This window comes from Balaenoptera physalus, assembly GCF_965194825.1.
Source record: "Balaenoptera physalus genome assembly, chromosome: 13".
In the NCBI taxonomy this organism is placed as follows: domain Eukaryota; kingdom Metazoa; phylum Chordata; class Mammalia; order Artiodactyla; family Balaenopteridae; genus Balaenoptera; species Balaenoptera physalus.
The window spans coordinates 28967072-28992644 of record NC_138892.1 but is presented as its reverse complement, the minus strand read 5'-3'; the positions used below and the strand labels follow the sequence as shown (position 1 = coordinate 28992644).

The 25573-nt window shown below is 36.5% G+C and overlaps 1 protein-coding gene across 2 annotated transcripts; it reads left to right on the top strand.

The window, feature by feature from the left end:
- The first annotated feature begins 12342 nt into the window (after nt 1–12342).
- Nucleotides 12343–23903, top strand: LOC309640366 (zinc finger CCCH domain-containing protein 15-like). 2 transcript variants are annotated; one of them, XM_082419033.1, is made up of 2 exons: nt 12343–14951; nt 15105–23903. In XM_082419033.1, the coding sequence occupies exons 1-2, from the start codon at nt 14663–14665 to the stop codon at nt 15941–15943; spliced, it is 1128 nt and encodes a 375-aa protein (XP_082275159.1). In that variant the 5' UTR covers nt 12343–14662; the 3' UTR covers nt 15944–23903. The 2 variants fall into 2 exon arrangements, with proteins under 2 accessions (XP_082275159.1, XP_082275158.1); XM_082419032.1 differs by having other exon boundaries at nt 12343–23903.
- Nucleotides 23904–25573: the final 1670 nt, after the last annotated feature.

The window sequence follows — 25573 nt, the reverse complement described above, 5'->3', positions numbered from 1 at the left end:
ACATCACAGAAAACCAAACAGTAATTAGAAAAAACAATATATGATTTTATTTCTAGTTCAAAAATTCCTAACTGGAAACAACAACAGACTTCTGAGAAATTGCATTTTCAAGCCCTGAGTACATCTATTTTCAGAGCTTTTTCACTCATGAAAAATTAGTTGCCTTTCTTTGGTAAGCTCTGAAAATGGGCATTATAAATATAGTAGAATGACACATGATTCCTATGAAAAGAAAAGCAAATAAATAATTCCCCTTCAGCTAAGGGGATCCGTAAGTAAACAGTTCACATAAAACCATGTGCAATTATAGTTATTCTAGTACTTTGGAACTCTTCTAAATGTTTATGTTCTTGCAGGGGTCAAGAGTTGAGCAGGAATTACATATGCTGTCTTCCTACATAATCATATAGAGGCAATCTTATTTCTAATACTGTCCCACGGTTTGGTGAAATGTGGAGGCTAAGCATCTGTCATCAATAATGCTGTCGAGAAGATTTGGAAAGCGTTTGATCGGTTTTTGGCAGTGTGTTATCTGTTAAAATATTGTTGGAGGCAAACCTGGGAAGTTTTGATGCATTTAAAGGAGACACAAATGTCTCAGCACATGGGCGGCCTGATACTGGGATAGCGAAGTGTTTTATTTAGTAGAGGCACAGATTTCAGTGCAAGTCAATAAAGAAAAGAAGTATTGCTGTGTTTGTATATTCAAGCATATCCGCTAGGCTCCACAATAGAGCACTTTTCAGTGCTCTGAAAAGATGGCATTGGGAAGGAGCATCTGTTGAATGCATTAAGGAAAACTCCTTTTGCACTGAAGGAGAAACTGAAGCATAGGAGAGATCAGAGGAAAGGCCTGATTGGAAATTAGGCATTAAAAGACATAGAAGTAAGGTTCTGCTTATCAGTCAAAGGAAAATGGGTTTGATAATATTATGCTGTTTCAGCTCCCACAGTGTTAACATTAGGTTGGAAGAAAAGAGAGAAAAGTTGGGGTTGGGTCCAGTTGGGGAAAAAAGGAAGGGGTATGAAGGATGAAGAGTCTAATTAAAGATATGACACAGGTCATTTATAAGAAGGGCTTGATGAAACTATCAGAGAACATTTCTCATTCCAGGCTCTGGAAATCAGCCAAACTAAGCTGACCATGGATATCAAACAACTACCTTGGGATCTAGTGGGCTGTCTTTCAAAGGGTTTCTGGGTTTGTTTCTCAAGTCCTTTCAAAGCTGAGAAAATTCACCAGATGCATCTGTGTTAGTCAGCAAGTCTAATAAACACCCAAACAGAAAGATTTCAAACCAAACTGATTTTTACATACAGAAATACTGACAATAAGGGGCTAGTTTAATCTGTATCTACCATAGTATACCAATGGAGTGTGCGTCTAAGCGGTTTTTATTTAAACATGAAAGAAAATTTTGGGTGGGAAAGGTAAGGTGTGAGAGAGAAAAATTATGACAACTGAGGATTTCCCTCCATTCATAATACTTTTGTGAGAAATGGTTTAGACTTTTTTAAAAGATGACTTGGACTGAACAAAGAACCCTAGTATTAAAATTTTTAAAAAAAGCAAAACACTTTTTAAAAAAATTAATTATCTGTGGAATGAAGGAAAGTCTGTGCCTCATTTTTTTCTTTCTACAAACAAGATAACAATTCTGATTTCATAAGACTATAGTGAGGTTGTCCTATCAGAATTCAAAAAGAAGCAAATGCTTAATGCAAGGTTACAAGTTAAAACTTAATTTGAATTTTTAAAAATAGCATATGATATATATATATATATATGCATGTATGTACATATATAGGTAATAATTACTCCTTAAATGAGGCATCTTTCTTCCTGGAAATTTACAAGAAAGAGATAAACACTCATCAATCTGTATTGATTTAATGAAGCCTGATTGGGAGATGAGAAATGACTTAAGTGACTTCAGGAATATGGGCCCTTTTATATTTATATTTTTATTTAATATTGCTTTATGCTCAGTTTATCATTTGCTTGTAGGTCTTTTATATAGTTATTAATATATTTCAGTGAAATGTGTTTCTGTTTCTTGATCCACTTGTAAATCAGAAATTCTTTTGCCACTGATAAAAAAAATGAAGATTATTTCATCTACGTCTTTCAAGTGCATTTGATTGCCAAATTATTAGTAATGATCTAAAGAGAGAACTGCATGAGAGAAGATAGGAAGTGTCTTCATTATCAATCTTTCACATACTCAAAGGGGGAAAAGAAAAAAAAGAATGTTGTCTTTCAGCATTTAGTATATACCTAGGGACAAGATGCTTTATCAAGAAAGGGCAAGAGGAATTCAGTGCCATCAGTGGAAAACAGAAAGTACTGAGGAAAAACCAATGTCTTATGGAAATGATGTGTGAAACACACACACACACACACACACACACACACACACTCACACACTCTCATTCCTTTCTTCCTGATTGACTCTCCTATCTTATTAACACAATTCTGAGACAAATTCTTAAATAATAAGCAGGACTGTGCTAAGAAATAGATTGATTTTTGTCTTGTTTTAGATTAAGGCTTAAAACATACATACATATTCCAAAATAAATCCACTAATTCCCCCTAAATCATGTGGTCCAGTTCCAGGCCAAACAAAATTTCTTTTGAGATCTTTTTGAACCACTCTTTTCTTTCATAAGCAAGGAAAACCCAGAGTTGGCTCTAACTAAGTATATATTTGCATATGTTATAGCTCAAGACAGAATGCTAGCAACTCTTCTGCAGGGAAGAATAGTTAGCAAACTCAAAAACAACATTTTTATTCTCTTAACTAATTAATTAATGCCTCTGCCTTGATTACAGCTTTAGTAAATGAAGATACCTTTTATTTTTACCTATATATTTGAACTTTTCACATTTCCTATATCCTAGAATCAAAGTAGATATGTTTGTTTAAACAATAAGCAAACAAAAAATACCCTAGGAATACACATATAATATCATTACATCAAGAAATATAAGCCATCTAAAAAAATTTAATAGTTGAATTTTATAATAATGAATACATTATTGTGCATTAATTTTTAAACTGTCAGAGCTGCAGAGAAACATAATTCCTATTTTTTTTTCCAGTGGTAAATTAACAAGGGGAAGTGAATAAACTGAAGCAATTAGGCAGACAGAGCAGACTTTATTAACATGACAGTTAATGTTCATTGAGCACTTACTATGTGCCAGGCACTGTGTTAAGCACTTTACATGTTTCATTGTAAATCATGTAATCCTCACAACAGCAATCCTATAAGGTAGGTAGTTTGACCTCATTCTAAAAGTCACAGAAAACCAAGAGACCAAGTAACTTGACCATGGTCACCCAGCTGCCAGAGCCAGGATTCAAACTCACACTTAGAGTGACTTCGGGACTACTGGGTCACAAACACACCTTCACAAACAAATATTTCCAAATCTAAACTCATGAGGTTTATTTATAAATATTTGTGTGTTCCTGTGTTTTAGAAACTTTTGTGTGGAGAGAGAACCAATGAAATGTTTCATGTGATAAGAAGAACGTGTTGACTGTTGTATTCATCAGGGTTCTCCAGAGAAACAGAACCAATGGGATGTGCACATAGAGAGAGATTTATTTTAGGAATTGGCTCCTGAGATTGTGGAGACTGCCAAGTCCAAAATCTTCAGAGTAGGTCAGCAGACTGGGGATCCAGGGAAGAGTTATAGCTCGTGTCCAAAGGTTATCTTCTGGCAGAATTTTCTCTTCCTCAGGCAGCATGAATCTTTTTCCTATTAAGACCTCTGCTGATTGGATGTGGCCCACCCTCATTATGAAGGATAATCTTCTTTATTCAAAGCCTACCGATTTAAATGTTAATCTCATCTTTAAATATCTTCACAGACATCTATCTGGATACAGTGGCCCAGCCAAGTTGACATATAAAATTAACCATTGCAATTGTACACTTGTATGTGTTTATATATTTATATGTTATGGTTGAAAACAAATTAGCAAAATCCTTAATAGAGAAGAAGAATTAGCCAACTCTGAAACAATACTTACTGAGCACCTACTCTTTGCTGGATATCGAACTACAACGAAGGTCCCAAGTTTAGAAATTTCCATAATCTGGGTGGGACAGTTCAGGGAGACAGAGACAGATATGTAATGTATTCAAACAACTATGCTACACTGTGCTGAGTTTTAATGAAGAGGTTGTGACAGCGTTCTGCAAGAAGATGGGAGAAAGAGTAATGGATTCCTTGATGCCCACCCCAGGATCTGAGAAGAATCTCAAAGAGGAGACACTTGAGCCCCACTGAGGAGGAAGAAGACTCCACCAGGAGGAGAAAGCTGAAGAATAAAGATATGAAAACACAAACATAGAGATAGGGTTTAAGGATTTGTAGGAAATCTAGTGAAATTGGAGCATGACATTCATGATGGAGAGAGATTGGAACAACTTTATAAGTCATGGTATAAAATTAGGGCTTTATCTTTAAGATAATGGGAAACTGTTGAAGTTTCCAGCCGAGGGAATGATCCCAGATGTGCTTCAGAAAGATCCTATTAACGATGGAAGAAGAAACAAAGTGGAGAACAGGGCTATGGAGGCAGGAAAACCGTTTAAGAGAGAGAGTTGAACTTTTGAACCAAGAGAACAAGATTGGGGAGCAAACTGGGAGGAAAGACTCAAAACTGACCTTTTGAATTAAAATTGATATACATTTAGTTATGTGTAATTTATAAGGGAGAAGGAATTCTTTCATTCAACAAATATATGTTGAGTACCTACTATGTATTGGACTATAAAGATGAATAAGAGGATATAAACAAACAATTACAGTGTGTGATAAATATAATAATAGAAGAAAATGTAAAACATGAACATGAAATGAACTTGAGAGAGAAGAGTTAAGAGGGACCATACAGAGAAGATTATACCCAGGCTGGGTTGTGATAGATGGCTAATAGCATGAGAAGAAAGGCTGGTAAAGAATTCCAAACAAAGGGGTAGAATCCAGAAATGCACTTAGGTGTGAATGAAACTTGTACCCAGGAGTCACAGAGGGTGAGAAGTATAAAGAATGAAGGAAGAGAATAAGAAAAGGAAGAAAAGCCAGGTTGGTAAGAGCTTTGTTTGTATTGTATTGAAAGACATTAATCAGAGAAATAGTGTGGTCTCATATTTCTGGCAGAAGCACAGAGGGTGGATTTGTGGGGAAAACTAGTTGAGAGTTGTATTAGTTTCTTAGAGCTGCCATAACAAATTACCCCAAATTTTGTGGCTTAAGGAATTTAATTTAGGTATCAACAGGGCTACGCTCCCTCTGAAAGCTCTAGGGGAGAATCTTCCTTGCCTCTTCCAGCTTTTGCTGGCTCCTGGCATTCCTTGGCTTGTGGCAGCATCACTCTGATCTCTGCCTCCATCTTCACATGGTCTGCTTCCCTGTATGGATCTCTGTGTATCTTTTTCTGTCTCTTATAAGACATTCACACCCAAATCCAGAATTACTTCATCTTGATTCTTACTTCAAGTACATTTGCAAAGACCCCATTTCCAAATAAAGGCAAATTCTGAGGTTCCAGGGGGACATGCATTTTTGTGAAACACTATTCAAACTACCACGAGAGGCAATTGCAATAACACAGGCAGAGGAGTGTGAGGATCCCAGATAAAGGAGAACAGAGGAAATAAAGAGGTCAGTGGGAAGGAGGTCACAGTGACAGGAAGTCATGTTTGGAGGAAGCGGAAGAAGAAGTGAAGTTAGAAGTTGAGGACAACTCCAATATTTCTGGCTGGGGAAACCAGGTGGAGTTTGGTACCAGTGGTTGAGATAGGAACTATATGAGTAAGAACAGATTTAAAAGACGAGTTCTGAGGTGTGGAGAACTTATAAAAGTTCAGTTTCACACAAGGTAAAGTGCTTTGAGTGAGGCTATCCTCAAGGGGAAAGCAAAAGTTTTACAGTGACTTAGATGGCTGGATGCATGGTGGTAATGCAATTAACTGTAGTTGGATGAACAATGAAATAAAGATTTTTTTTTAAGAAAATAGGGTTAGTTTTGAAAATCTTAAGTTTGAAAAGTAGGTGATGTATATATGCAAGGCAAGAAGTAGAGCACAAAGCAGGAAATAGGTATTTGGTGCTCTGGAAAAGAACTGACAATGTTTAGCAGTTTAACAACAGAAGGCAAATGTCTCACAGGAGACCAAGACACGTGGAAAACAACGATGAGAGAACAGTGTCAGTGAAGTTAAGAAAGGAGTTTCAGTAAGGGAAGGTCAGTAGTATTAAAACTTCAACAAGATTGGGAATTAGGGATGAGCTCTTCACATGTTGTTAGAGATCACGGTTTATCTCTGATCAAGTGGCTGAATTGCTGCACAGGTGCCCACGCCATGCTGCCATCACATGAAGAGTAAATAAAGACTTAGGGAGTGGAGATGCACGATACTGTTACGTAAGAAATCAAGTTCTTAATTTGGATTGCAAGATCCCAAGTAAAAATCTATTTAAGTATACGTGCAAAGAAAAGACTAGAAATACACATATCAACTATAAAAAAGTACTAACGTATTTACTGCTTTATTTACTAGTGCCAGTTATAAGGGTTTTACATGCGCTTACATTAACCTGTTTAATTTTCACAAAAATCCCCTGAAGGGCTGCTGTTATACACTTTGCACAAGGGGAAACGAACAGAGGTAAGGTCACTTGGCCAAAGTCACACGCCTGATGTGTGACTGAGCCAGGACTCAAACCTTGAGTCTATTTCTGGAAGCTGCTCACTTAAGCCAACAGTATCCTGCCTTCCATCATCTTAGCCTTTTTCTCTACCTGGTGGGATTACAAGGGGTGTTTATTTCTCTTCTTATAACTCTTAAGCATTTTTTCCAAATTTTCTACATCCATTTTATAATTTAAAAGATCCAAGTCAAATCTTTTTAAAGAAAGTAGAGCTAATGAATGTCCTTCTTGTGGGATATGGAGGGAAGAGAAGATTGTAGTAATTTGATGAGTAACATTTAAGAAAAGCATTGATTTTTCTCAATTTTTCTTTAGGATGACTTACACCCCTTTGAAGGCTAAGGGGATATAGATTCAGTGGAGAAAGAGAGGTCAAAAATAGAAGAAAGAAAAGATAAGGGAGCACGCAGAGTGTAAAAGGGAGCGGCGGAAGATGAGCTGTAAGAGCTGAGTGATGGCGTTCCTGCAGGGCAATTGTGGAAGAATGCTCTAGGCTGAGTGGAAGAGTTCAGAGAGGCACTGGGGTATGAAACAGCCAGCCGTGTCCATGGATTACGAGGAGCTAAGAGCAGCAGCATGATAGAGGATATTTAGAAAATGAGTAATAGCCTTGCAAGGGATAAAGATAGCATCACAGGAAAAGAACTGGGGACAGTTAGTCCAAGATATATATTTTGAGGTAGAGGGGACAGGAGTCGAGGAAATCCATGATTTTGCATGTCTCTTTTTCTGCTGGATAAAATAAGTTGCTAGATCTCCTGATAGAATCAAGAAGGCAGTGGTTTGGTTGAAGGTAAATATGTGAAAACTTTGGAAAACCTTCAGATGGAAAGGGGAAGTGAGGTGCCTGGGGATGGACGAATGTGAATGGCTGAGTAGAAAGAGGGTCCATTCTTCCCACTCCAGCAGTGGTTTGTTCACTTTGGAGCAAACTTCCTGAAAGTAGGAATTCTGTCGTTTTCACTCTGTGGCCCAATGCTTAAAACACAATCCAGGACAAGGTAGCTGCTATTAATGTAAATGATTAGAGTGGAGTTTCTCTAACCATTGTCAGCTTATGGATAAAATGGGGCACAGAACTGGCAGGGACTCAGTTCACCGGTGTTTGCTCCTACCTGCTGAATAGAACTTTCCAGCCACTAAATTTTCAAGTTGTGAGAGTCGTGAAGTGCCCCAAGAAACTAGCCACAATTCTTATAAAAGATTCAAGTTAAACATTTGTGAGGTAGAATGAGCCCTGTCACTGTTCTCAGGGCAGAAGTCTGAGCTAACATTTCTTGGTCCTTTGACAACCAAATATTATGGAAGTCTACTAAGCAGGCTGACTGGCCTAATTTGATTTTCTGCTTCTTTTCCACTGCATGTAATATCAGTTTCAAGGAAACTTGTCCACCTCTACCTGATTCCACTGCCACCAGCATGTTTAGAAATTATTGAGAGGGCCAAAATAATGTTTTGATGGCAAGGCTGGTTTGAGGTGAAGTCAAAACAGACGACAATATATTTCTACTGTTTTCTCCACACGATGTCAATCAATTCACCTGACTGGGGTAGGAACTGTGTGAGTGAGTGTGTGTGTGTGTGTGTGTGTGTGTGTGTGTGTGAGAGAGAGAGCAGGGGTGGTGTATCAAGCAAACAGTTTCGTTGTCCTTCTCTTTAACTAAATTGGTGAAATTGATGATCAAGTCACTGTGGGATGTTAGCCCCAAAAGCCAGGCTAAGTGGGGAAGTGGAGTTCTGTGACTCCTGGACGATGTAGCTTAGTTTCTTTAAAAGGCAATTGTGAGGTTAATAACTACTTGAACTTTGTAGGACAGTTTTCTGAGCAATATTGAATGCTACATATAGATTAAGGTTCTTCTATTAACAGATGGCCATAAAAGCCTTCTGCTAATAAATATTTATTAAATTTGACTTATTTGGATTTGCAGCCAGGGCCCTGGTCCTAAATTGTAAGCCTTCAAGGAAGACACTGGAAAAGACATTCCAATTAAACATGCCACTCGAAGAAATCATCACATCATGCCTCGAGGAAAGTATGCTTCTGGTGCTTATGAGGTCCCAGAGGTAACGGGAGCTTCCTGAGCATGCCATACCTCTAGATCAGTGGCACTGATTCAGTCTCCAAAAAACAATGAACTTTTAAAAAGTTACAATCTCCCTTAGAAAAGAAGATAAATGTTTTCCATAACAAGGTACAGAGACCTTGGGCGTTGATTTATGCCTTTTCCTTCTCAAAAAGCCAGAAGTGGGTGGGGCTGAGTATAGAGGGTTTTACTTTGGAAATGGACCCAATTCCGATGTGTCACATTTGTTTCCTTCCCAGTATGATTTCTGTGACCAGTCATAAAAGGTACAGTCAACCTTTCCTAAATAACTAATGCTAGGAACATTTATTATACCTAGCTCCTTAAATTATGAAAATGACAAGTACATAAAATTTTTCATTCAAGCACTCTGTGACTTACTTAGCAAGCATACTGAGCTAAGTAGGAGTTTAATGAGTTCTACTGCTGGGTTATACGCACCAAAATTTAATTAAGTTTCTGATCTAATGCCCCCCTTGTTTCACTGATTAGGGAAGTCATGGGTGGACCATGTCATTCTCAGAAGGACAGTGCAATTGTGAAATCTGAGCAGTCTATATGTTTTTTTCTTTGCCCAAATGTTCCTTTCAAGTCTCATTAGATTATTATGAGTGTTACAGCTGTGCTAACCTTTTTTTCTTAGAAATGAACTTTTAAAACTGCACATTTAAAAAGTGACTTCTAGAGTTACCATGGCAGCTTCATTATAATGCACAGAGATGAGCATTATCACAGCTCGGCCTGATCTATCCAGGGCTGTCAGGAAATGAGAATTCCACATAAAGTGCATGCTCCAGTAGGGCTCATAAAACTTGCCAGATCAAGTGCCTAGACTTTCAGTTTAACAATTTTAAATGAAAAGCTTTCTGTCATATACTGCACACATCTCTGTTTCCTTCAATATATTCTTGATGACTCAGGATCTCTGTTATCAATAGCTTATTGTACTTAGAGCTACAAACAGTGCTGTTTGATTTTTTAGTCTCCTTTTTCATCTCAGTTTGCCAGCTGCTTATGATGACCAGGGACACTAAGAGTCATTTCAGACCCTGAGAGGGTTTTTGCCCCCCACCTCCCAGCAAGGATAGATTTATAAAGATATGTCATGTCACCTAGAGAGTCTAGGTCCTTTGCTGGGGCCTTGATGGGCAAAAATGGCAGATTTGTACTAATATGCAGTGTAGTTGGTTCCTGAACCTTCTTCCTAGAGGCATAATTTGTGTTTTGTCCTGACTTCCTGCCCATAGTCCAAGATAATTACTCCTTACCCACCCCTAGATTTACCATGTTCTGATGGGCTATTTCTTACCCCTGCACTGAGTACCTTAAGCAGTTCCTTACATAGAAGTTTCTAGAGCTCCAAATATGGAACTAAGACTCACCATTCATCATGAAACTTAAGGACACAAGCCTGCTTAACCTTCCTGGGCCTGTTTTCTCATCTATAAAATAATGTCATTTAGATAAAATGCAATTATATATTTGGAATACATGATATAGTCTCCAACTCATAGGAAGAATTCAGTCAATGAAAAAAACTATATGTGTGGAAAATGATAGTCGTTGTAGATAAAAAAGACTGATAAATGGTTGTATTATAAAGACTATTTTAGGGCCTTGAAATTCTATTTTGGTTTAAGTATTGAGCTGCCATCAAACACTTATTTACTTGTCTGTGTGGACTCTTTTTGTGTCCATTACTACTGTATGAAGTCTGTAGTAAGAAGTTTGTGTAGTCCATCCCATAAGTAAACTTGTAACAAAATTAGAGATTAGAGGTGTCTAACATAATGCATTGAGCTCAAATTGTGGGTGTGGCTTAGTAAAAAAAAATGTGACTTTGGTTTTTGAGAGGAGCCATCTCATTATCTCGGACCCTGTGTTTTCTTATCTCTAAAATAAGGATAAAAGTATCTTCTTCCAAGATGTGGTACATATATACAATGGGATATTACTCAGCCATAAAAAGGAATGAAACTGGGTCATTTGTAGAGATGTGGATGGATCTAGAGACTGTCATACAGAGTGAAATAAGTCAGAAGAGAAAACAAATATCGTATATTAACACATATATGTGAAACCTAGAAAAATGGTACAGATGAACTTGTTTGCAGGGCAGAAATAGAGACACAGATGTAGAGAACAAACGTATGGACACCAAGGGCGAAAAGTGGTGGGGGGCAGGGGTGGTGGTGTGATGGATTGGGAGATTGGGATTGACATATATACACTAATATGTATAAAATGGATAACTAATAAGAACCTGCTGTATAAAAACATAAATAAAATTAAATTAAAAAATTTTTAAAAATATATCTTCTTCCAAGATTAGAAAAAGATAAAATTTGTACATAGTAAGCACATAATAAAGTTATTGTCAGTTATTTAATTTCTAGATGTAATTACATATAAAATAAGGGCTACTGAAAAATAAAATCTGAGTTCACTCTTGGCTGAATGTATGGCTCACCAGAAAGGATGATATATAAAATTATAGAGTGGGGTTGTACACTATCACTAAAGCAGTGGATCAGCAATCATACTACAAGTTAGGAGAACACTTCCCTCCCTTGCTCTTCCTTAAGTGTAGGAAACAATTCATTTACAATTGCATCAAAAAGAATAAAATACCTAAGAATAAATCTAACTACAGAGGTAAAACACCTGTACTAGGAAAACTATAAGACACCAATGAAAGAAATTGAAGGCCACGCAAACAAACGAAAAGATATACCATGCTCATGGATTGTAATAATAAATATTGTTAAAATGACCATACTACCTAAGGTGGTCTACAGATTCAGTGCAATCCCTGTCAAAATACTAATGGCATTTTTCACAGAACTAGAACAAATAATTCTAAACTTTGTATGGAAACACAAAACACCCTGAATAACCAAAATAATCTTGAGAAGGAAGAACAAAGCTGAAGTATCATGTTCCCTGATTTCAAGCTATACTACAAAGTTGCTATGATCAAAACAGTATGGTAATGACACAAAAACAGACACATAGATCAATGGAACAGAATAGAGAATCCAGAAGTAAACCCACACTTACATGATTAATAAATCCACAACAAAGGAGGCAAGAATATACAATGAAGAAAGACAGCCTCTTCAGCAAATGGTGCTAGGAAAACTGAACAGCTCCATGGAAAAGAGTCAAACTGGACTACTTTCTCACACCATGTATAAAAATAAACTCAAAATGAGTTAAAGACTTATGTAAGACCTGAAACCATAAAACTCCTAGAAGAAAACATAGGCAGTACACTCTTTGTCTTAGCAATACTTTTTTTTTTTTTAGATATGTCTACTCAGGCAATGGAAACAAAAGCAAAATAAACAAATGGGATTACATCAAACTAAAAAGCTTTTGCACAATGAAGGAGACTATCAATAAAATGAAAAGGCCACCTAGTGAATGGAAGAAGATATTTGCAAATGATATATCTCATAAGAGGTTAATATCCAAAATATACAAAGAACTCATACATCTCAACATCAAAACACACACACACACACACACACACACACACACACACACACCATGATTAAAAATGGGCAGAGAACTTGTATAGACCTTTTTCCAAAGAAGACATACAGATAGCCAACAGACACACGAAAAGATGCTCAACATCATTAATCATCAGGGAAAAGCTAATTAAAACCACAATGAAATATCACTTCACACCTGTCAGAATGGCTATTAAGCAAAAGACAACACATAACAAGTGTTAGAAAGGATTTGTAGAAAAGGGAATCCTCATGCACTGTTAATCAAAATGTAAATTGCTGCAGCCACTTTGGAAAACAGTATGGAGTTTCCTCAAAAATATTAAAAATAAAGCTACCATACAATTCAGCAATTCCAAAGAAAACAAAACACTAATTTGAAAAGATATATGCACACTGCAGTATTTACAATAGCACAAGATATAGAAGCAACCGAAGTGTCCATCAATAGATAATGGATAAAGAACATGTGGTATATATATAACAGAATATTACTCAGTCATAAAAAAGAATGAGATCTTGCCATTTGTGACAACATAGATGGACCTAGAGGGTATTATGCTAAGTGAAATAAGTCAGACAAAGACAAATACCATATGATTTCACTCATATGTGTAATCTAAAAAACAATAAATGAACAAACAAAACACAAATGGAGTCATAGATACAGAGAACAAACAGGTGATTGTCAGAGGGGAGGAGAGTCAGGAGATGTGTGAAATAAATGAGGGAAATTAAGACGTACAAACTTCCAGTTACAAAATAAATGAGTCAGGGGTATGAAATGTACAGCATGGGAAATATAGTCAGTAGTAATGTAATACCTTTGTATGGTGACAGATGGAAACTAGACTTATGGTGATGATCATTTTATAATACAGAGAAATATCGAATCATTATGGTGTGTTCCAGGAACTAACTTAGTGTTGTAGGTCAATTATACTTCAAAAGCAAATAAACTCATAGAAAAAAAGATCAGATTTGTGGTTACCAGAGGCAGTGGGTAAAGGGAAGAGGGACTGGTTGAAGATGTGTCAAAAGGCACAAACTTCCGATTATAAGATAAATAAGTACTAGGAATGTAATGCACAACATGATTAATATAATTAATACTGCTGTATGTTATTTATGAAAGTTATTAAGAGAGTAAATCCTAAGAGTTCTCATCATAAGGAAAAAAAATTTTTTTTATTTCTATTTTGTACCTCTATGAGATGATGGAGGTTCACTAATCTTATTGTGGTAATCATTTCATGATGCATGTAAATCAAATCATTATGCTCTACACTATAAACTTATACAGTGCTATATGTCAATTATATATCAATGAAACTGGAAGAAAAAAGAAAAATAGTAAATACATGGAAGAGATTTACATGCATCATTCACTGGCCAAAACAATTAGGCTTTCCTCTACTTTTTCCTGCCTTTCTCACTTCCTTCAAGTTTTGCCCAAATGGTACCTCCACAACTTATAGTCCTGTTTAAAATGGCAACCTTCTCCCCACTCCCAACACTGCTCTTTATGGCATTTATCACTTCCAACCTACTATGCAATTTACTTCTTGTTGGTGTTTATTGCTAATGTTTCCACACAAGAATGTAAGCATCACCAAAGTGGACAATTTTTTTTTCTTTACTGATTGTATCTTAAATACCTAAAGCAGTACCTGGCATTGAATGATATTTTTGACTATATGAGCAAAGTTTTAGTATTGCTTCTCAGACCCTCTATTTATAATGAAAAAAAAAGAACAACAAAAAAATTTAGCATTACTATTTGGGGACTGAAGTTATTAAGTTATTAAATACTAATTTTAATTAATAATAAATTAGCAATATAAATATATAAGGTAAAAGAAAGTTAGGCTGTTTTTATTCATTATTTTGAGCCCTTAATTTTCTTTTTTGCAACTAAAACTGGTAGTCTTTATTTGTCTTTATTTGGTCATTCTGCAGTAATGTTTTTTGCACAAGGATCTTTACAGAGCCATGAAGAACTTGAGTATCTTTTTGACTTTCTGTTTTTGATTAGATTTCTTCAAGGACATGTTCTTCCATACCTGTCCAGCTCAGAGAATTTACGTGGAGTGCTGTAATCTTGAGGACAGTAAATACCCGTGGTAGCTGGCGTTAGTCACAGGATGGTGCATTTTAAGGGATGAAACATTTTGTGTCTCTAGATAGCTTCACAAAGGTGGCTTAGATCAGTGTTCCTTAAACTTTATTGTAGGTGTCTTCCTCCTTCTCCAACCGCAGGGCCAGAGTCCCTGAGGGAGTCCAGCTGTGTTTAAGTCTGGCGGGTGCCACCTGTCTCCGCCATGCCCCCCAAGAAACAGGCTCAGGCTGGGGGCAGCAAAAAGGCGGAGCAGAAAAAGAAGGAGAAGATTATCGAAGACAAAACTTCTGGTCTAAAGAATAAGAAAGGAGCAAAGCAACAGAAGTTTATCAAGGCTGTCACTCATCAAGTTAAATTTGGTCAACAAAATCCACTTCAGGTAGCACAAAGTGAAGCTGAAAAGAAGTTGAAGAAAGATGACAAGAAGAAGGAATTGCAAGAGCTAAATGAGTTGTTCAAACCTGTAGTTGCCGCTCAAAAAATAAGTAAAGGTGCAGATCCCAAATCCATGGTATGTGCATTCTTCAAGCAAGGACAGTGTACTAAAAGAGATAAGTGTAAGTTCTCTCATGACTTGACTCTGGAGACAAAATGTGAAAGGCGAAGTGTTTACATTGATGCAAGAGATGAAGAGCTTGATAAAGATACTATGGATAACTGGAATGAGAAAAAACTGGAAGAAGTAGTAAACAAGAAGCACGGTGAGGTGGAAAAGAGAAAACCAAAAACTCAAATAGTGTGCAAGCATTTCCTTGAAGCTATTGAAAACAACAAATATGGCTGGTTTTGGGTATGCCCTAGAGGGGGTAATATTTGCATGTATCGTCATGCACTTTCTCCTGGGTTTGTCTTTAAAAAAGATAAAAAGAAAGAAGAAAAAGAAGATGAAATTTCATTAGAAGATCTAATTGAAAGAGAGCATTCTGCCGTAGATCCAAATGTTACCAAAGTCACGTTAGAATCTTTTCTTGCATGGAAGAAAAGAAAAAGACAAGAAAAGATTGATAAACTTGAGCAAGAGATAGAAAGAAGGAAAGCAGACTTCAAAGCAGGGAAAGCATTAGTGATTAGTGGTTGTGAGGTGTTTGAATTTCATCCTGAACTGGTTGATGATGAGGAGGAGGAAGCAGATGATACCTGTTCTACCCAGGGAACAGGTGGTGATGAGGTTGATGATTCAGTGAGCATAAATGACATAGATTTAAGCCTGTACATCCCAAGAGATGTAGATGAGACAGGTATTACTGTAGCCAGTCTTGAAAGATTCAGCACATATACTTCAGAAAAGGATGAAAACAAATTAAGTGAAGCTTCCGGAGGTAGGGCTGAAAATGGTGAAAGAAGTGATTTGGAAGAGGACAACGAAAGGGAGGGACAGGGAAATGGAGCCATTGATTCTGTTCCTGTTGACGAAAATCTTCTTACTGGGGAAGATTTGGATGAACTAGAAGAAGAATTAAACACACTTGATTTAGAAGAATGACACCAAACAAGTCAATGAAAAAATTAAGCCAGCTCAGCATGAGTTGAAATTGACTACATTAATTTTTTTCCACCTAGAATTCAACAGGATGTTTGTTTCCTGTGCTGATTTTGGAGGGCTTACTCTCCTCCAAAAAAGGAATATTCTCCCTACATCTTGTCTTCTGACTTTGGCTACATCCCATAGTAAGTTCAGAGTAGTTCATGATAAATTAAAAATATAATGGTCACTGCAGAAAATGATTGATTGTTTTAACTGTCCACTCAAGTAGGAAGTGTAACTGCTTTTCCAGCTTCTGATTTTCACTGGGTATGTGTTATTCCAAGGACAACATAAATTTAAATTACCCTTCATTTAATGCAGTTTTTAATGAGTGATTTTTCTTTCCTTTGTATTTATATGTTCAAAAGACTGCCTAAGATATGAGCCTGTACTTCATAAAGGAAACTGCGTATGCAGATTCAGTATTGTATATCTTTGGACAATTAGATGGACATTTAAAATGAAATTTCATTAATCTGCCAGGATCAGCTGCAATGCCCTGTGTTAAACTGTTTTAAACTATTCCTTTTCTTTTTTGCCAATAAAGTTGTAAATAAAGACCGTGATACATTAAAATCAAAAAACAAAATAAAACTTTATTGTATATGCAAATTACCTGGGAATCTTAAAAAAATGCATATCAAGAGTAAGTAGATCTCCAGTAGGGCTCTAGATTCTGCATTTCTAATCAACATCCAGGTGATATTGACACTGTTGATGCAATAAACACCCTTTGCATAACAAGGGTATAGATTAAACTTTTTTATTGTCATTAACTTGTTTCCTACCTGAATTAAACTTCAATTTGATTTCTTAAAAGGCAATGAGGAGAAAACTTACACACTTTTTCTTTCATAGTTTAAAACCGTCTGGTAACAATTTTATTCAATAATATTAATTATGAATTTCAAGTTTGTGTACAATAGCATTTACCAAAAACTAGGAGAGTGTTAGTTTTTAGGAATGATCTAAAGACAGGTGTAGATTTTATTCTCTAATGAGGTTCAAATTTAGGACTGTAATGAGCCTCGCTGAAAAAGTGAAGCTAAATGGCAGATTTGTTTTGATAGAAACCGAGAAATTTAAGTGCGTGTTGGCTTTACAAGTCTTTGAAACTCTGTGCTATAAAAACACAGGAGCCAGGAAATGAGCCCAGCCAAGTGATTCCACTCTCTAAAGATGTCAGAGTCAGTTCTCTGCGATGTCCAAATATTCCTCCTTCAGAAGTGAAGGAGGAAAGTCCTCAATCATCTGTGGCTGAGTAAACCAAGAGCACTTTTTCTCATGTAAATCAGTCACAGTTCCTTAAAGAAAAGCATCCTTCCTCCTGAAGACAGCTGAAACATACATCTATTATTCTAGTTCGGCAGTGTTTTCTCTGAAATTGGAGAGGAGGACTATTGAAATTTTGTCTTTGTTCTTTTAAGAAAAATGAACTAGCTTAGAGAACAGAAGAATTGGGGTGTGTGTGTGATAGAGAGACACTCAATGCTAGTGTCCCAAGTACCTCAAGTTTCTTGTTTTGACTCAGAATTATAAAACAGTAATTTCTTTGACCCAATTGCCCCTGTTAGGGCTGGTCCGAGTCCCCCCATTGGTCACTGGGAGATCAGGTTCTGCATGTCTGCTCACCAAGCATTCTCCTAGCTATTAGTAACTGTCTTCACTTGGAGTTCTCTTTTATGACTCAGTGCAACTCTTATGTTTGGGCTGGGCAACCTTCAAGTTCTTACTTAATCCAACCTGATGCAATCTGAGTGGAAACAGACTGTGCCCCCCTTTTTCTTAAGAAAAAAATTGGTAATATCACTGTGGCTGGAACAGTTAGGGAAACTTCGAGAAGAAAATAAGAAAATCATGGCTTAACTGGGGATTTTAATGTGACAAATTGTGGGAGTTCTTACGGTCATACGATTGTACTGACACGGAAGTATTTGCCTTTGAAATTGGGTAAACTGAGCTTAAAATTTGCATGCGGGCAAATTAGCATGTGGTATCTCAAGATCTCATAATTCTCCTTTCAGAGAACATCTGCTTTCTGAAGGAAAGCTGGCAGACCATGCTGCAGCTAAAAGTTGAGATCACTTGTGACAAAATCAACCTCAGTAGTTAATGTAACACTCTAAAGCAAGGGTTCTTAACTAAGTGTTGTACCCAGAAGCTTCAGTGATTACGTAGAGCATTTGTACAGTTTACTGGGAAAGGGTATATTAGTTTTTATCAGATTGTCCAATGATTCTGTGATTCTCCCAAAAAAGGTGAAGAACCATATCACTTGTGTCTCTCAAAATTTAAAACATTTGCGACTTTGAGCTAAACATTCCATCTTCAGGAATCTATCTGACATAAATAATCATCCTAATGAACAATTTCTGAATTGTTTGTAATAGTCAAAGAATAGAAAAAACCTTACATATCCATCAATAGAAAATAGTTTAAAATATAGCACATTTATATTATGGAATACTATACTGCCATTAAAAATAATAAGGCTCATATTGAAAACTGTCTCAGATGTCTTGTTAACTTAAGGGTCTTCTGTTCATCAGATGATCAATTAAGCATTCATGATGTGCTAGACACTTTGGTACCAGGGATAAAAATAAGGAAATACTGACCCTTCTCTAGTTTCATTTTACTTAAGGTCTAGATGAGATCAATATGTATTTATAATATGTGGATAAAAATATAAGTGCTAGTGTTTGCTTGCATATGTGTATTTTCATATACATATCAAAAGTTTGGAACAATATAAATCAAGAAACAAGATTTTAACACCAGGGATTTGAAAAGGAGGAAGTAAGAGATGTTCAATTTTTCCTTTGTTTGAATTTATTTTAAAATGTCTATTACTTTGGTAACACTTAAATATTTTTAACTATTTACTTAAAACTCTGGGGGAAAGCATTGCTTTTAAGCTGAGTGTATAACTGGTTATCATAATCTTCATAGTAACAAAAAACTTTGTAGGTTTCATTTTTTTAAAAAATTTTTTGATACTAACAGCCAGTTTGACTATCTTTTTGTATTTAAGACAATTTTTAAAACTGTCCACTGGGTCTCTATTCTACTCCCGTGTAATAGTGATTACACATGAAACCCTCTTCTTATCCCTTTTCTTTGGGTATATTGCAGACATATCACATAGCTTCCCAATCCACAGTGTTATTTGGCATACAAAATACTGACACCAACCCTGGAAGAACTAACAGTTATTTGGGTTAAATTCAAAAGTTTTTTGTTCAGTATCTAAGCATCAACCACATGCTCTTGGAGACCTTTTCGGCTATGTATTCGATTCTCCAAGTACGTTTTTTAATTCTCTAAAACTCAGGGCTCAACATTTGAGTATGATTTATACCATGTTTTACCAAGTCTTTGTGGGAATGTCTACAAAAGATATTGTGCCTATTTCAATGACTGTACAATGACTGATCTTGTCATTCATCAATTCTTCCATGAAAAGAGTACGTATGTATTGGTTGAGCTGCACTGGAGGACCATGACAGGAGTCCAGCTGGTGTAGAGGAGTCCATAAATGGTATTTGAGCACTACCTAAAACATCGTAAAGAAGCATATGAAAAAATGACTCATATGTTAACCTCAGAGATAAAGAGACCTAATGTTCATCACTATCAGTTCTCTCCTTCTGAGGACACAGGAGTGTCACACATTCCAGCCACCTTGCAGTTTGGTGGGGCCACACACTAGTTCTGGCCAAAGGATTGGGAATAAACTAATGTACATTAATCCCAAGCTAACATGCTTAATTGATAGAGAAAACCCTTCCAACATGCCTTTTCCCTTCCATGGTGATTTCAAAAGCCACCACAGCTGGAGTATGCAGCTGCAAGGTGACGCTGCATCATGGTAACATCTTTGTCAGCCTGGATCCCTGAGTGGCTTCCTGGACACTAGCTGCCTGTGGAGAGTGGCCAGGACCATGACATGAGCAATAGGCCTATGTTATGTTAACAACCGAGGCTTAAGGGTGTTTCTTCCTGCTGCATAATCCAACCTGTTTTGACAAACACAGTCATACTTATGTCCAATGAAATTTCAGTTTCTTTTAATTTAGTTTTGTTTAAAAGATTCATTTTTAAGAGTCTGATGTGTACTAGGCACTGGTTTGGGTACCAGAAGTACAAAGATGAAAACTCTCTAAACTGAAGGAGCACTTGCATTAGAACCACCTGGAGTGCTGCTAAAAATAAAAAATCCCTAGAACTGAATTCAGACTTATTGAAAGAGAATGTCTAGGCATGAGGACCTAGAACAAGCTAGTCAAATAAGTCTTGCGCATCTTTATGTTTGGGACTGATCTAATGGTAGATAAGGACACACAGGTTATTTTGATTTATTCCTGTAGATATAAAAGTAGGCTGTTGTACCTGACTTGTGAGAACTATGAGACCCCCGGTGGAGTTCTGCTTAACAGACTGGACCATAATGGCACCACTCAGCCATATGTTTTGGGCAGGACTATTTCAATGACTGTACAAAGACAAATTTGCTTGAAACAAAAGTCAGATCTTCATTTCCAAAATGAACGGAAGAATTGAAGAGATTTTCACTGTCATGGAACTTTTGCTAATTTAAACTAAAAAAAAAAAAAAAAAAAACACTGATTTGTAAGTGACTATGAATTTCCATTCTTAATTTATAAGTGTATACATTTTAAACACCAATAATAGGGTTGTGATGCAGTGGCTGGGATGGTAATAAATATTTTTAAAGGAGCTTCTTAACTCAGAATTTGGGTATAGAAACAGAAACCACCAATTTATTTATTTATTTTGGGCTGGGTTGGGTCTTCGTTGCTGCACGCGGGCTTTCTCTAGTTGTGGCAAGCGAGGGCTACTCTTTGTTGCGGTGCGCGGGCTTCTCATTGCAGTGGCTTCTCTTGTTGCGGAGCATGGGCCCTAGGCGCGCGGGCTTCAGTAGTTGTGGGTCACAGGCTCTAGAGCACAAGCTCAGTAGTTGTGGTGCACGGGCTTAGTTGCTCCGCAGCATGTGGGAGCCTCCCAGACCAGGGCTTGAACCCATGTCCCCTGCATTGTCAGGTGGATGCTTAACCACTGTGCCACCAGGGAAGTCCCGGGAAACAACTAACTTTTAAACACTCATTGGTTAAAAGAAATTGAAATAGAAGGAAGTCTTATTCTTCTAGCAGGAACATTTCTGCTCTGTCCATGCTAGGAAGATGTTCTTGTCCATATTCTCAGTATGATTATATGAGCTTTCAGCACATCCATGCCTTTGTTCTAGTACTGATCCAAATCAAAAGCACTTTGCAGATCAATAAATAATTATCATATACAGAATTTATGTGTACCATTCCCATCACTTAGCTGTCTGCATTCTGTTAACTGCATTTGGGCAGAATTTAGAATTTGAATGAACGTAATTGCAAATAGCTTGTCATGATCCATAAAGGGTTTTATGAAATGGGAATGCAGGAAAGCTCTCTTTTTACCATCCTGATGACAGCAGAAACTGGAATTATCTGGAAAGTAAACAAAAATTTAGCTCAACAGTCTCAATTTCCAGACCCACTGTATATTGATTTCCTGTCAAGAAGATGTACAGCTCTTGGAACATGTTGCCTTTATTCTTATTTATTTATATATTTATTTACTCATTCATTCATTTTGCAGTGGGGTAGCTATGGCTGCCAAATAAAATAAGCTTCTGGAGTAGTAGAATATATCAATGCCTTTAAAATGTGCACCTAATATAGGAAAACACTCCTTTAGGAGTAAGGAAAAAATCATTATGGGGAGTAGATGATTCCTGTCTACTGTGAACTTTGCATGGAGGTGAATATGCATATCTATAACTCACTAAAAAAAAATGAATTTTTTGGAATTAGGATTACACAGTAGATGAGACACTTTGTAGGTACAGGGCAGTGGAAATATACCAAAAAATAATACACTGCTACCTAAATCCCATTTGATCTCATTTTCTTATACCATTTTTTTCTCCAGGTTAAAGTGAAATAGGGAGGTGGTAACAGCTTCAACTTCCTGCAGACAGCTAAAAAAGCACAATAATAGCAAGACAATAATGTAAGTCAGAAGCTCTAAACATTGGAGATTTGTGGTGGATATTAACATAGTAAAGGCTCTGAGAAGTCCTGTGGGAATGACCCACATTTTCTAAATATATTCAACTATTTTTTATACCTCCTATTAACGTCCCACAGAATACATGGAAAATAAGGCCTGATTAGCTCCCCAGTCTCATCTGTTGCCATTCCACACCTGAAAATATGGATCACAGACTCACATCTCTCAATCTCCAGTTTTTACACATGCTGTTCTTTTTACCTTATTTTTTTTTAATTTTCTTTAATTTTTTTTTTGTTCCCATTTCTCATTATTGCTGTTCCAGCTTTAATGAGCTAAACGTTACCTGTAGTCTAGGTCATAGCTTAGCAGTCATTTTGCCTGGGAAGTTTTTCCTAACACCCCAATTACAGACACCGTGCTGTTTCTTCACCTAATCCAGTACTTCTTCATAGCTACAAACACCTTTAGTTATAATCGTATGTTTAATGATCTTGCTTCCTTGTTGGATGATAAGCTCCACAGACCTGCATGCTCTGTTGTCTTATTCAATATTTTAGCTTCAGCATCTTGTATGGTTATTGGCACATCTTAAATACTAAATAGATATTTATTAAAGTGAAATGAATATCTTGAACCACTGGTTTAGAGAAATGTTCTTGAGGCTTTTAGACTAAGATACCCACAGATTCTCAGTAATTTATTGTGCTTTTGACCTGAGAGAATTACATTAGGCTATATAAATTGCTTCATTTTTTTGAATTTTACTTTATTTTATTTTTATTTTTTGTTTTATCTTTTTACTTTATTTTTATTTACTTTTATTTTATTTACTTTTATTTTATTTTATTTATTTTATTTTATTTTATTTTATTTATTTTATTTTAATCTGTGCCTATCTTGAGGTCACAGTATAGTTTACCAGCTAAAGTCAGAGGTTTCTAGACTTTGGGAATTGCAACACCTTGCTCTACTTGGTGTGATTTCATAATATGCTCATTTCTCCCTAAAAAAAAACACCACATAATATTTATTTCACATTTACATTTACATTTAGATAAATTTATATGGACATGTTTATACACTATAGCTGCCCTCAAACTATTGAGATGTCCAATGGAATGCTTCCAAGCATCGAGTAGACTTGAGGCTGGTTCCTGATTCTTACTCTGGCTCTAATATCCAGGGAAAGTAGGTTTTGACTCCCTGAAGACATAGCCAGCAAGAAGCGTAACTAGATAACTGATGTTTCTTAAATGTTTTAATGGCACTGCTCTGGAGTGAGACTATGACTAATGTCCTGACCAGTCTTTGTTCTTGGAATAATTTGATAACTCTGGCATCTTTGAACAGTCTGTCACAGTGCTTCAGTTTCTCTGGACGATGTTTGATACTGAACCTCTGTGATGGTTAATTTTATGTCTCACCTTGACCAGGCTAAGAGATACCCAGATAGCTGGTGAGACATTGTTTCTGGGTATGACTGCAAGGGGGTTTCCAGAAAAGATTAGCATTTGGATTGGTAGATTGAGGGCCTGGATAGAACATAAAAGTGGAGGAAGGACAAATTTGGTCTCTGTCAAGTTTGGGATATCCACCTTCTCCTGTCCTCAGACATTGGTTCTCCTGATTCTTGAGTCTTCAGATTCAGACTAGGACTTAGCCCATTGGATCCCTTGTTCTCAACCCTTTGGCCTTGGACTAGAAACATACCTCTGTTTATCTTGGGCCTCCAGCTTGCAGAGTGCAGATCATGGGACTTTTTAGCCTCCCTGAGTGAGCCAACCCCTCATAATAAGTCTTTTTCTATCTATCTATCTATCTATCTATCTATCTATCTATCTATCTATCTATCTATCTGGCTATCATCTATCTATCTATCTATCTATCTATCTATCTATCTATCTATCTATCTCCTATTGGTTCTGTTTCTCTGTAGAACTCTAATACACCCTCCTCATAGATAAACTTTTTTATTCGGTCAGTAAGTATTTTGACTGATTGTGGTGCTAGGTATTGCACCTATAGAGTAAACATTGATGATTTCTGAGAAATATGGATATAGATATTGTGAAAAAAGAAACGCTATAGCTATAAGTGAAAATGACATAGATGAGAAGAGAGATTACATTTGGCAGCAGGAGTTGTTACACTGAATTATAAAACAATACTGATCATTTAGTAAAGAACAAAGCGGAGCATGTACTCGGGAGTCAGTAGAAACCTTCCATCTTTGGAACTGTCTCTTTAATGCTTTCCAGTGGTTATATCTACATGTTTGCCTCTGCATAGTGAGCGGCATTTTCTGGAATATTTTTATATGATTTAGAAAAAGATATGGCATTTTCTGTGAGCTATCTGGAGACCCAGTCTCATAATTGGATGTGAAAATCAATAGACATAAGGGAAAAATAAACAAAAACAACAACAAAACAGGATTTAGAACAATTATATCATAAAATTTAGAAAAAAATGAATAAAATAATTGAAAATAAAATGCATTAAATTATTCAGAGTGGTTATCTGTGATAGGTCATTTCTTCTTACTGCTATTATAAATTTTCAAAATTATAGTGGCAAGGACTTACAAAATTTAATGACATTTATTTTAGTCATTTTCAATTGTACAATTAAACTGTGCATTAACTCATAATTGTACAAAATGTACAGTGCTTTTCTTAAAAAAAATTAAGATGAATTGTTTAGACTAAATATGAGTGCTGTATGCATAATGTGAGAACTTACCTCTGCACTATCCCTGGAACACGTACTTTTACATGAAAGAGTGTTAAGAGTCTACAGATCCCAGCATAAGTGTCCTGAGAGCATTCTGTAACTACTTACCCATCCCCACCCACCCTGGCCCTATCCCCACGCTCCCCTACCACATACATACCCTCTGTCTGTGCCCTGTTGTATCATAAAAACCTCTCTCCCTCAGTTATCCTCTCTAGCATCTCCATAGCCACACCCATAAAACTACTTTCCTCATCTTTTGAACCTCTCTCCTCGGCATATAATTTTCACCCATTATAATAAAGCACACTGCTGTTGGTAGCAGTACACGTATATGCATGTATGTTATACTCTCTCACTATGAAACATTTAGACTAAATAATAATGGGAAATGATTGACCTGGTTTATTCCCAATATTCATATTTTATTTATTATTGTAATTAGCTTGATGCATATCAGAAAGATGGAGTGCCATGTGCATTTTCTATGGGTAGGTTTCTGTTCTTATTTTTTTCCCCTTTCAACTACCCATTAATAAGTTTTAGTAAATAATAAGAGGAGGGCTGGGTGAAAGGCAGACTCTGTACTATCCATACACCTCTTCTGTAAACCTAAAATTATTCCAAAATAAAATGTTTTTACAAATAAGAGGAGGAGAAGGAAAACCAGAATATGAGGAAGGAAAGAGCAAGGGAGAAGGTGAAAAAAAGCGAAGTTTGTGGTTTTAGGGACCAAGAGACAGAGGATCTTCATACATTAACAGTACAATCATGCCTGCA

Coding starts and splice junctions, on each gene's coding strand:
- LOC309640366 (XM_082419032.1), top strand. CDS start 14,663: ATGCCCCCCAAGAAACAGGCTCAGGCTGGGGGCAGCAAAAAGGCGGAG.